The sequence below is a fragment of the Nicotiana tabacum genome, chromosome 11 (assembly GCF_000715075.1).
Source record: "Nicotiana tabacum cultivar K326 chromosome 11, ASM71507v2, whole genome shotgun sequence".
Taxonomy (NCBI): Eukaryota; Viridiplantae; Streptophyta; class Magnoliopsida; order Solanales; family Solanaceae; genus Nicotiana; species Nicotiana tabacum.
In genome coordinates, this window is record NC_134090.1 from 40,218,972 (window position 1) to 40,232,821 (window position 13,850).

Below are 13,850 nucleotides of genomic sequence, written 5' to 3' on the forward strand. Positions count from 1 at the left end.
ACAAAATTTTACTTTAAGGTGAAAGTTGTCTAATTAAAAGTTATAGGGCTTTATTGCACTTTACTCTTTTAATATCACAAAAGATTTACTTAATTCAACTTCTTTTATGTCCGATATATTCTAAATTCTTCTTCCAAAAATTAAATGTCTAAATACTGCACACATTATTCTCAACAACTGCATGGTATTCATGTTTTTCCCTAATTAATTAAGAAACATCATCAACTCTTGATAAGAATCCACCAATTATTTGCATAAAATAACAAAAAGAAAAACTAACATAAGTTCTTGTTAGAAGTTTTACATGCTTTATTTATTGTAGTAAACAAAATAAGATAGCAACACAAACAAACATAAATTTGACTATTACACTATCACTAAGGCAATCTCCTACTAATCCTAACTTTAAAACCATGTCTCATATAGAGAATAATAGAAGTATTAGGTTTAATAGGGTGTCCTTCTACTACTTGAACTTGGTAATTATGGATGATAGTAGCAGCCACAGCCTTCATTTGATTGAAAGCCACTTCTTTCCCTAAGCAAGTTCTTGGTCCAGCATTAAAAGCCAAAAACTTATATGAAGGTTCATGCTTAATAGTTCCTCGCTCGGAAATCCACCTCTCCGGCTTGAATTCTAAACAATCTTTACCCCAAATTGATTCCATCCTCCCCATCGCGTACAAGGAAAACAAAATCTTCAACTTTGGATGAACTTTGTGACCACTTGGAAGCATGTCTTCTTGAAGCGGCTCTTTGTGCTGGAATGGAACTGGTGGATATAGCCTTAACGAATCACATAATGCACCATGTAGGTAAACCAACTTGTTCAACTCATGAACATTAAAGAGCCTCCAATTTCCAACTTCTTCTTTGGGAATAACTGAATTGATTTCTTCCCTTAGTTTCTTTTCAACTTGTGGATTTTGTGTAACAAGCCAAATGAACCATGTGAGAGCTGAACTAGTCGTGTCACGCCCCGCTATCATTAGGTTCAAGATGGTGTCTCTCAAGAACTTATCATCACAATTCACTCCCATATACTGACCTTCCTTGAGATAAAAGGTCAGAAGATCAAACCCCTCGTCTTCTAATTTTAACTCAGATTCCATTTTCAACAACTTATCGCGTTTTTTGGATATATAGTTGCCTATAACATTGTCCATAATTTCCCAAGCTTTAATCAACTTCTTTTCTTCTCCAATTCCAAGCCATTTTTGTAGCCTCCAAATAGCCTCAGGCATGACATGTCGAACAAGAATTACTTCTTCAGCATCATCCATTGCTTTTGAGAAAGGAACATCAGGAAAATCAATAGATACACAACCAGGATCATATCCAGTAACCAATATACAAGTAGTGTCAAAAGTAAACCTTTGAAATAAATCTTGTAAATCCACTATTACACCCTTGTGACAAACATGATTAAGAACTGGAATCAGCCCTTTTTCAACCTTCTCGCGACTAGTCTTTACCAAAAACTTGTAAAATTGTTGGTGAGTGATCAAAGCACGAGCCGTCTTCCTTTGAATCTTCCATAAATCCAAGTCCGCGTTGAAAATCCCATCTCCTAAAACGTCGAAAATCTCCCTAAACTTTGGCCCTTTTGGGAAATTCATGAAATTTTCACTCATGATGTAGTGCACATTTGCTGGATCAACTGTGGCTAACATGTCCAGTTTTGCAAATATTGGACCTTTGAATAAAAAAGTGCCACCTGATCTCCTCATAGTCATAGTTACCCTTTCATGAATTTCTTGCATGTAATAAAGGGTGCCTGGTAACATACCAAAAATTGGCCAATTTCTTGGATATCCCTTTGTATCTTTTAACCCATGAAACAAGAAAAAGCATAGTATTGCTAAGAAAATTTCAATGTAACCTAACCCTATTATTGCCATTTTGTAGGTTATTTCTTGAAAGATTTCAAACTGAGAAAAGTGCCTATAGTATAAATAAAGGGAGAATGGTTAGCTTATATACACTCTTGAAAGACTAGTACATTGACTAATTGCTTTTATAATACATTTTTCAAGATAGCTAGCGATGAAAATATTCTATTTTTAGGGTGGTGTTTATTTTTCTTCACTATTAGTTTGCTGGTTTCAAGTTATGACGCTTTCATTCGGTGAACTTCCAACCAGAAATGGTTTTAAATTTTAATTGAGGAAAAGAAAAGTTTCGAAAATTCATTTAGTTTTGGTAGTTTATGAGTAGTTTACCTTCTATACGTTTGATATTACACTATCAGATCATTTCAAAATATTAATTTTTTTACTAAATTATCCTTATGAATGGTAATTTGAAAGTTTAAATTTGACTACTAGTAGTTCTATTAGTTTGAGAAATGATTATTTAACTATAAGGATAAAACTTTAAAAAATAAAATAAATTTCTCATGATTTGTTAATATTTATTCCATCCGGTCCACTTTAATTGATTTTTTTTTAGCTATTTTCACACATATTTAGGAATCTACCTTTTAAGATTAATTAAAAATAAAATTGACCATAACCTTAATTTGTTCAATGAAAAAATAAAAAATACTCATATGCCCTTTACTCTAAGGGCAACTTTAAAAAAAATTAATTCCTTTTCAATATCTGGAAAAATCAAATATTATGGACCATAAAAAAAGGAAAAAATCAATTAAAGTGGACTGGATGGAGTAACAAGTAAAAGATCTTTATTTTTAGTATCTAAACAAGTAAAAGAGAACAGATGAAGTAATTACAAGTAACTGCTTAAAAAGGATGAAATTAGTAAATACTCCTTCCGATCCAAAATAAGTGAGTTTTTGACTTTTTTTGTGGTCCATAATAAGTGATTTTTTCAGATTTCAAGAACGAATTAATTATTTTTTTCCTACATTGCCTTGGAGTAAATAGTATTGGAGTATGTGTTAGGAATATTTATGTGAAGAGATAATAAAGGTTAATATGGTCAATTTCATTGCTAATTAATATTAAAAGATGAATTTCTTAATCTGTGTGAAAACAGCTAAAAAAATTATTTATATTGGACCGGAGGGAGTAAGTTAAATTGCACTGATAATTAAGTGAGTGAATTAAACGTATGAGGATACCTAGGTTTGTATTGGAAAAGGATAAAATTTATATGCATGCGGCATTAAAATTAGTTGACCTGCCCGCCAATAGCCACATTTATTAGTTGGATTGTCCTTTTCTTAACAAGAAACTAGAAAAAAACACATGTCCATTGAGTTTAGTAAAAGTACAAATTTCATTTATCTGATGTATTACTTCATCATTTTAATCATTCTTATCTTATCTTAAAATGTGGAAGAATATGATGTAACTTAATGGATGACATACGTTTAAACGTCAAAAATCAAAAGAAGCATAAAAAAAATAAAAAAGAAAAATATGTGCTTGCGTCTAGTGTGACATGTAGGAGCGGAGCCACAATAAAAATTACGGGTTCGATAAAACCTCAAACTCTATATTTATATAAAAAAAAATTCACTTAATATATACATCATCTATTTTGAATGTAGTAAGCAAAAAACGTTGTGCTTCACAATCCATCAACTTAAAATTTTGGTTCCGTCTTTGATGACCTTTTTTGAGTTCAATGAGGTTGTAATTAAGTAATACATGTACAGGATTTATAATTCTTAGTTGTTAGATGTTAGTTTGTAAGATGAATCTAACTGAGAATCGTCACCATTTTGACCTTTTGCAAATGAATTTCCACTAAATTTTGAAGCTTCGGTTTCTTAGTGTTTTCTATTTATATTTTATTGTTTTAATCTGCAATTGTCTCACGGAATTTTTTTTTTCTTGTACTTTGTATTACCTTAAATTGACTAGAAATTTTAAAATGTTAAAGACTTCCAGACCAATTGATTGACTAGAAATTTTAAAATGTTAAAGACTACCAGACCAATTGTTTAGTTGGTAAAGTAAATGGAGCTAAAATGAAGATAAATGATAGTATATTTCAGAAAGATACTGCTAGTGCAACTAACAAGGGCACTGATGGAGCTGTACTACCAGACGCCATGGGTGAAAGAACTATGGAGGAAGAAGAAGAGACAAGAAGTGGAACCTAATGAACTTTGGTCTTAACGAAGCAGATTCAGACTTTGGTCAAAAGACTCTTCTTATTCTCTTTTTAATGAATTGCATCCCAACCATCCAAATGCAAGGCTCATCTAAAGATCAGGACCATTCATCAAATCATGGTTGATTTAATTAGGAACGATTGATTCAATACAGCTGTCCACTTTGGATTCTTTACACAGTAGTTTCTTTAGTGCTTGTTCAGCACGTGACTAAGTGTAAATAAATGCACAGTAGTAATTATTCTTTTAGCAAGAAAGTTATAGATATACAAATAGAGATAGGACACGTGTAAAGTAGAGTAACAAATTTTGATTCTTTTATTTTGTATATATACATGTAAAGGAAGCAAATGAAATACACAAAAAATTCTTTATCAGTCTTCTTCTCCTAAATATTCCTACTGAGCAGTGAATGCTCGATCCTTCAAATCACTTTCATCTTCATTCTTCATCATCACATCAATCCTAGATCATGGGTGATAACACTCAAACAATAGTAGAAAAAACCACCAATGCAGGAAACAGCACCATCGATTCAAACCATGCCTATTTTCTCCATTTTTCTAACACGCCAGGAATGTCTCTTGTCAACTCAGCTTTTGATGGAAGAGGATTCCAAGGCTGGAGATGATCTATACTCGTAGCTTTATCTGCCAAAAACAAAATAGGATTCATCAATGGTGCTTGTCCTGCTCCAGCCCTTACCTCCACAGATTTTCAGGCTTGGAGCAGGTGTAACGACATGGTGACATCTTGGCTACTTAATTCATTGTCCAAAGACATAGGAGACAGTGTTATTTACTCTAAATCTGCTAGAGACCTTTGGACCAACCTTGAACATAGGTTTGGACAGTCAAATGGAGCTAAGCTCTATCATCTAAGGAAGGAGTTATCAGGGTTGACACAAGGAAGCAGTGACATAGCAACCTACTTTACAAAACTGAAGTGACTATGGGATGAACTAGACTCCCTCAACTGTGATATAAGGTGCAATTGCTTATGTATATGTGAAGGGAAGCAGAAATTGGAAAAATCAATAGAGGATGAGAGACTTATTCAGTTTTTAATGGGGCTGAATGACAACTATGGTCAAGCAAGGGGAACCATCTTGTTGATGAACCCTCTGCCAACCATCAATCAAGCATATTCCCTAGTTTTGCAAGATGAAAGCCAGAAAGAAGCCTTTGCTGACCCACTAATCTCCACAGACTCTTCATCTTTCATGGTAACAAATCAGAACAACTTTGCACAAAGAGGAATGAGACAGATGCAAAGAACTCAAATGCAGTATCAAAAATCAGCAAACCATAAGTTTGGAAATCAAAAGGCCACTACTCAAAGAAACACAACTCTCAAGGGAAGGAAAGCTAAATTCAACCCAAATGCAACATGCAGTCATTGCAAGAAAGTAGGGCATACTTTAAATGATTGTTACAGGACTATAGGATTTCCAGAAGACTTTGAATTCACAAGAGAAAATCAAGCACAGGCTAGAAGCAATGGGCATTCCAAACTGAAGGAACAGAACCTGATGGAACCAGTCACAATGAAGCACTCAATCAACACCTCTCACATGATCAGTTCACTCATCTAGTTTAATTAATCAAGCAGGTTAAGGGAGGAGACTCAAGCAACTCTGGAACTGACATAAATGCCAATGATGTTGTTGGTACCATTACTAGATATTCTGGAACTTGTCTTTCAATTTTTAATACTAATACATGGATTATTGACTCTGGTGTATCTAAGTATATGTGTTTTGACTCTAGTGCCTTTGTTTCCCTGACAGCCTTGCCAAACCCCCTAAACATAAATCTGCCCAATTCTTTCAAAGTCACTGTAACCCACATAGGAAGAATATCTGTTCTGCCTAACTTCATTTTGGAAAATGTTTTACATGTACTTAGTTTCAGATATAATCTATTATTTGTTAACAGGTTTTTTTTTTTGCAATTTCATTCTATTCTATTCTTCACTTTTAATCACTGTATGATGCAGGTACCTTTTGTGAAGAAGACACAAGTTTTTGGTAAGGCAAGGGATGGACTATACCTTTTGAATCCAAGTGGAGTTAAGTCTAGCACAAGTGTGGAACCAGTTTCAGTTTTAAAAAATAGTTTTAATCTGTTGTCAGTTTTTTTTCCTGTTTCAGCAAGTTCAGTTTCAAATGTAAGCCTTTGGCACATTAGGTTAGGGCATTTGCCCTTTTCATCAATGAAACATCTCAGTTTTAGTTCTTTGCCTTCTAATTCTGAATGTTTTTGTGAAATTTGTCCTAAAGCTAGGCAAACCAGATCTTCCTTTCCTTTAAGCCAAATTAAATCAATAAGGGCATTTGAGTTAAGTTATACAAGCGGGCGCCTATTTAAACTAAGACCGAAAATTATTCCTCTCGTTATACAGGTGGGCGCCTATTTAAACTAAGACTGAAAAGTATTCCTCTCGTTATACAAAAAGCAATGCTTTTGGTCTTCTCAAAAATTTCCTTATCATGGTAGAAAGACAGTTTGGTTTAAGAGTGCAAAAGATATAGTCTGATAATGCCTTTGAGCTTGGGAAAGGCACTCAGGAGACAGCTTTTCTAATTTCTCAAGGAATACTGCATAAACTTCATGCGTGGCAACCCCTCAACAGAATGGGGTGGTTGAGAGGAAGCACAGACATCTATTAGAAATTGCAAGGGCCCTATTGTTTCAGCCTAAACTTCCTACTCCTTATTGGGGAGAATGTGTCTTGACTGCTACCTATTTGATTAATAGACTGCCTTCTAGGGTTCTCAAAGGAAAGACACCTTATTTTATTCTATTCAAACAGGAACCCTCTTATGATTCTTTGAAATGCTTTGGTTGTCTTTGCTATGCATCTACTTTAGCTGCTGGGAGAGGTAAGTTTGACCCAAGGGCCAAACCTTGTGTGTTCTTGGGTTATCCATTGGGGCAGAAAGAATACAAAGTTCTAGAATTGGACACAAGAAGAGTGACTATTTCCAGAGATGTGTGTTTCTGTGAAAATCAGTATCCTTTTGCTTCCACTACTAAACCTATAAATCCTTTTTTCCTGTCACCACACACCTAGACCAAAATGCAGATTACCTCTCAGACCATACTTATATTGAGCCAGATATTCCAAACTCACCCTCACTTTCAATGCCCACATTTCCTAACCCAACCAACTCAAGCCATTTCCCTTAAACCACAGACACAAGTCCTACCCCATCATCTACCTCATCTCCTATACCACCTACTCCTACAAATCTTCCAGAAGTCAGGAAGTCCACTAGACCACATAATCCACCCTCCTATCTCAAAGATTATGTGTGCAATTCAGTTTTCCTCACAGATCTCACACTGTCCTGTTTCATTCCACCCATTCAATTGTTTTGCCCTTCACAACCCTTTCTTCTACAAATCAGTCTTTGCTCAATTCTACTTCCTATCTTACTGAACCTTCTTCCTATTCTCAGGCAGTATTACATCCAGGTTGGCAGGAAGCAATGGAAAAAAAAATTAAATGCTTTAGAATTGAACAAAACCTGGGAAGTTGTACTGCTGCCTAAAGGAAAAAGAGTTATACCTTGCAAGTGGGTTTACAAGGTAAAGTACAAGTCTGACAGCTCTTTAGAGATATTCAAAGCTCGTTTAGTTATCAGGGGAGACACCTAAAGAGAAGGAATCGATTTCACTGAGACTATTTCCACAGTTGTCAAGATGACGACTATTAGGTGTCTACTTGCTATTGTAGTAAAGAAGGGGTGGAAGGTGTCACAATTGGACGTGAATAATGCCTTTCTACATGGGGATTTGCAGGAAGAGGTGTTTATGAAATTCCCCGCTGGGATTACACCACCCTCACCCAATCATGTTTGTCTTTTGAAAAAGTCCCTTTATGGACTGTGGCAAGCCTCAAGGCAATGGTATGCAGGACTCACCGCAGCACTAAACTTTAAGGGCTATTCTCTCTCTCTAAATGATTATTCATTGTTTTTTAAAAAGTCAGCAGGAAGAATTACAATTGTTGCGATCTATGATTGATAACCTTTTAATTACAGGGGATGATCCTACTGAACAAGAAACCCTCAAATTTTTCCTTCATTCTGAGTTTCAAATAAAAGATCAAGGGGATGCACATTATTTTTTGGGTTTTGAAATCCTAAGGGAGACACAAGGCATAATTTTGACTCAACGGAGGTTTACCTTAGATCTTTTGTCTGAATTCAATTGCTTGAGCATGAGAGCAGCTTCTTCTCCTTTGGATCTCACCCAGAAATTGAGAGCAAACATCGGGGTTCCCATCCAAGATCCCACCTTTTATCGTCGATTGTTAGGAAAACTTAATTTCCTAACCCATACCTGACCAGACTTGTTTTTTGCAGTGCAGCACCTCAGCCAATTCATGCAAACACCTCGTCAACCTCATCTAGATGCTGCTTTTCATTGTCTCCGCTATCTCCTCAAGGACCCAAGTTTTGGGGCTTTTTCTGAATTCCAGGCCTGATTATCAGCTCCTTGCTTTCTGTGACTCGGATTGGGGATCTTGTCCACAAACTCGCAAATCTATCAGCGGTTTCTTTATCAGCTTTGGGGGTTCTCCTGTCTCCTGAAAATCCAAGAAACAAACCTCAGTTTCATTATCCTTTGCTGAAGCAGAGTACAGATCTATGCGTCGAGTTACTACTGAGGTTACCTGGCTTATCCGCTTGCTCTCCGATCTTTCCATTTTTGCTCCCATTCTTGTTGATCTACTCTCCGACAGTCAGGCAGCCATTCACATCGCGAAAAACCCAGTCTTTCACGAGAGAACTAAACATGTGGAGTTGGATTGCGATTTTGTTCGGCAATAGTTTCTGGCCGACATCATCTCTCTTTTGTATATTCCTTCTCGAGCTCAAATCGCCGACATCTTCACTAAACCACTCACTGGACCGGCACACAGCTCCATTATCACCAGGTTGGGTGTGGTTACACCTCCCTCCAACTTTAGGGGGGGTGTTGGAGCTGTACTACCAGACGCCATGGCTGAAATAACTATGGAGGAAGAAGAAGAGACAAGACGTGGAACCTAATGAACTTTGGTCTTAACAAAGCAGATTCAGACTTTGGTCAAAAGACTCTTCTTATTCTCTTTTTAATGAATTGCATCCCAACCGTCCAAATGCAAGGCTCATCTAAAGATCAGGACCATTCATAAAATCATGGTTGATTTAATTAGGAACGTTTTATTCAATACAGCTGTCCACTTTGGATTCCTTACACAGTAGTTTCTTTAGTGCTTGTTCAGCACGTGACTAAGTGAAAATAAATACACAGTAGTGATTATTCTTTTAGCTAGAAAGTTGTAGATATACAAATAGAGATAGGACACGTGTAAAGTAGAGTAACAGATTTTCATTCTTTTATTTTGTATATATACATGTAAAGGAAGCAAATGAAATACACAGAAAATTCTTCATCAGTCTTCTCCTAAATATTCCTTCAGGTACTGACTAAGAAACCCTTTTAGTTTTTTGTTGCACCGTCCAAACTTTTAGGATAAATCAATTCGGATGAAAATACAATAATAATAGTAATAATAATAATAACATATCTAGTATATTCTCCAATGTATGATCAGTGAAGGGTAATGTGTACGTAGACTTTACCCCTATCTTGAGAAGGTAAAAAAGAATGTTTTGGACAAATTCTTGGCTCAAGAAAAGAAATTCACATGAGGTACGTGCAAAATGTTGGAACACCGTTACTATTGCAAGGTTAACATCTTCTGTATCCGTTTTATATGACACAAATTTTCAAAAGTCAACATAAAATTTTGGCACCAAACATTCCCTTATAAGGTTTCTACTATACTTTGGAATCTATATTCTAAGCTAGGTAATATGACACATTTAGGTAATTTTGAATGATCTACGCTTCTTTAAACTCTTAAAACTTTAGAAAAATACGTCTTGGGTAGTATTTACTTAAAGTCTCAATTTAATTTGGGATAAATTACTGGAATAGACCTTTATTACTTACTTTCCTTTCAACTTTGTTTTCTATCTCCTTTTTCTTTTTCTTTTTTTCTTGTCACGACCGTAAACCCAGACCCAGTCGTGATGGCGCCTCTCGTGAAGATAAGGCCAGCCGACACAATATCCAATTCATTTTAAGCAATTAAAATAAAATAATTTAAGACTTTAACATAATTAAATCCCAAATAAATAGTGAAACAATACAATTTACAGAATAGACACAGCCCGACATCGGGGTGTCACCAGTCATGAGCATCTATCATAATTTTACAAGTCTGAAAGAGTTTATACAATCTATTACATAACTAGGACAAGAGAAATAAAATAGGAGGGAGAAACACTGGGCTGCGAACGCCGAGCAGCTACCTAGTGGACTCCGAATATCTGCTGGAAACTATCAACCCGCGCTAGCAGGACCTGAAGCGCCTAAATCTGCACACAGAGTGCAGGGAGTAAAGTGAGTACTCCAACTCACTGAGTGATAAATCAAGACTGAGCAATAAGAAATCACGTAAAAACACATCAACATGCTATGAAGAAGCAGTGTAAAACCAATAAAAAGCAATGAAACAGTGAAAACATATAAAGTCGCCTTAGTTCAAAATAAGCTTCTTTAAAACACCTTTTTAACAGTTAAATAATTAAACGAAAAGCAGCTAGAATAGATAAACACATAAAATTCGCCCCTTGGACATAATGTCAATAGAATCAGCCCCTCGGGCAATAATATGGGACAACACCAGCCCCTCGGGCTATATCTCATATCACAATAGGTATCGGCACTCACTGGGGGTGTACAGACTCCGGGAGGGGCCCTTTACGGCCCAAGCACAATATCAAGTCATCTCGTGGTATAATCAATAGGCTCTCGACCTCATATCAACAAGCCACCTCGTGGTGTACAATCTCAGGCCTTCGGCCTCATAATCATAAATTAGTGTATCACTGCTTCGGCGTGCAGCCCGACCCAAAAGTATTCTCACCACACAGGTCCTTAGCCTTACTCAATCAGAAATCTCTAAAACACACTGGGGCACAGTAAAAATATGATGTTCAACCCAAAATATCATTTAAAATATTAAAACAGAGTAAACATGGTTGAGTTATGAAAATAGTATAGTATAGCATGACTGAGTACAGATATAAAATCAAAACAATAAGGAAATAGCAGTAAAAAATCCCGAAGGGTCCAAATAGTTGGCACGAGGCCCAAATATGGCATTCAGCCCAAAACATGATGATAACAAACAGTTTTCAATCAAATATGTGGTAAAAGAGCCATTTGGGATGGACTAAGTCACAATCCCCAATGGTGCACGACCCCATACTCGTCATCTAGCGTGTGCGTCACCTCAATATAATACAACGATGTGAAATCCGAGGTTTCATACCTCAAGACAATATTTACGATCATTACTCGCCTCAATCTAGTCCAAACTATAGCCCACGACGCCTTTGCCCCTCGAATCGGCCACCACTCGCGTCGAATCTATCCATAATCAAAATTACGACGTCAAAATATGCTAAGGAAGCGAAGCCCATGCGAAAATAATCAATTTACAACATAAATCCCGAAATTAACCAAAACCCGACCCCCGGGCCCATGTCTCGGAATTCGATAAAATTTACATCAATAGATTCCTTATCTCCCCACGAGTTCATACATATCAAAATTCCCAAAATCCGACCACAAATAGCCCCTCAAATCCTCAAGTCAAGGTGTCCAATACCAAACCCTGATCCCCAATTTTTAACCCTTAATTTCCATTAATCTTAGGCCAAATCACTGAAATAATGCCTTAGGGTCGATTATTAGGTTCAAAAATCTTACCTCCAGACGTTATCCCTTGAATCCCTCTTCAAAATCTCTCAAAAGCTCCAAAATCGACTTGAAATGGTGAAGAACAACTCAAAAATTGCGAAGGAATCCTTTTATACCTTCTGGCCCAGGCTTTTCGCACCTGCGGTCCAGTACTCGCTCTTGCGTAACCGCTTCTGCGGTCCCAAGCGCCGCTTCTGCGGCCATCACTTAAGCCTCAATTTCCGCATCTGTGATGCACCATCAGCACATGCGCATGGCGCAGGTGCGGTTCCTGCCTTTCTTGGCTCCTTCCACTTCTGCGACTGGTCTTTCGCATCTGCGAGGGGTCGCACCTGCGGCCTCCCAACCGCATATGCAGTTATGACAACAGTCCTACAACTTTAGCTGCCATTTCCAAATTCCTATCTTTCCGTCAACCACCCAAAATCACCCCGAGGCCCTCGGGACCTCAACTAAAAGCACAAACAAGTCATATACCACCATTCAAAATTATACCAATCTTCAAAACACCTCAAACAACATCGAATCAACTAAAACACATCGGATTCAAGCCTAAGGTTCTAAAATCTTCCGAATTACGTTTTTGATCAAAAAGTCTACCAAACCACGTCTGAATGACCTGAAAATTTGCACACACATCCCAAATGAAACAACGGACCTACTAAAACTTTCGAAATTCCATTCCGACCCCTGTATCAAAATCTCACCTATCAACCGGAAAACATCTAAATTCCAATTTCGCCAATTCAAGCCTAAATCTACTCCGCACCTCCAAAACACATTCTTATCACGCTCCTAAGTCCCAAATCACCTCCCGAAGCTATCCAAACCATCGGAACTCACATCCGAGCCCTTTAACACATAAGTCAACATCTGATTGACTTTTCCAACTTAAGCTTCCTCAAAAGAGACTAAGTGTTTCAAATCTTATCAAAACCTCTCTGAACCCGAGCCAACCAACCCGATCACACAATGAACAGATAAACAAATCAATAAGAAGCAGAAATGGGGAAACAGAGCGGTAACTCATGAAACGACCGGCTGGATCGTTACATCATCCCCCTCTTAAACAAACGTTCATCCTCGAACGAGTCAAGAAACATACCTGAAGCCTCAAACAAGTGAGGATATCTGCTCTGCATCTCCCGCTCGGTCTCCCAGGTAGCCTCCTCCACGGGCCGACCTCTCCAATGCACTTTCACTGAAGCTATATCCTTTGATCTCAACTTTCGAACCTGACTCTCCAAAATAGTTGTTGGCTCCACATCATAAGTCAAATCACCATCTAACTGCACCGTGCTGAAATCCAGAACATGAGACGGATCCCCAATATACTTCCGGAGCATAGAAACATGAAATACCAAATGCACACTCGACAAGCTGGGTGGTAAAGCAAGCTCATAAGCCGCCACCACCTCCCCCCCCCCAAATCCTCCGAAGCACCTCAAAAGGCCCAATGAACCGAGGACTCAATTTACCCTTCTTCCAAAATCTCATAACACCCTTAATGGGTGAAACCTTCAACAGAACCTTCTCACCAACCATGTTAGACACATCCTGAACCTTCATGTCAGCATAACTCTTTTGTCTCGACTGCGTTGTACGAAGCCTCTCCTGAATCACCTTCAACTTGTCTAAAGCACCCTGCACCAAGTCGGTCCTAATAGCCTACCTGTCTCAAACCAACCAACTAGAGATCTACACTGCCTCCCATACAAAGCCTGATATGGAGCCATCTGAATAATCGACTGGTAGTTGTTGTTATATGCAAACTCTGCAAGCGGTAGAAACTGATCCCATGACCCTTCGAAATCAATGACACAAGCACGCAACATGTCCTCCAATATTTAAATAGTGCGCTCGGACTGCCCGTCCGTCTGAGGGTGAAAAGCTGTGCTCAACTCAACCTGAGTACCTAACTCTCGCTGCACAGA

At 37.6% G+C, this 13,850-nt stretch overlaps 1 protein-coding gene and 1 long non-coding RNA gene across 2 annotated transcripts; both read right to left on the reverse strand.

The window, feature by feature from the left end:
• Positions 1 to 260: 260 nt before the first annotated feature.
• Positions 261 to 2,006, reverse strand: LOC107776782 (alkane hydroxylase MAH1-like). The gene has a single exon (XM_016596704.2). It carries the CDS (start codon positions 1,899 to 1,901, stop codon positions 378 to 380), a length of 1,524 nt encoding a protein of 507 aa, XP_016452190.1. The 5' UTR covers positions 1,902 to 2,006; the 3' UTR covers positions 261 to 377.
• A 2,376-nt stretch (positions 2,007 to 4,382) lies between these two features.
• On the reverse strand, positions 4,383 to 9,163 carry LOC107776781 (uncharacterized). The gene is made up of 3 exons (XR_001646047.2): positions 8,771 to 9,163; positions 8,281 to 8,683; positions 4,383 to 4,737 (listed from the first exon to the last, which is right to left on the reverse strand). It is a non-coding gene; the product is annotated as an uncharacterized LOC107776781 (long non-coding RNA).
• Between the last annotated feature and the right edge of the window lie 4,687 nt (positions 9,164 to 13,850).

Bases quoted from the DNA above. Each gene is read 5' to 3' on its own strand.
- LOC107776782 (XM_016596704.2), bottom strand. From the start codon at position 1,901: ATGGCAATAATAGGGTTAGGTTACATTGAAATTTTCTTAGCAATACTA.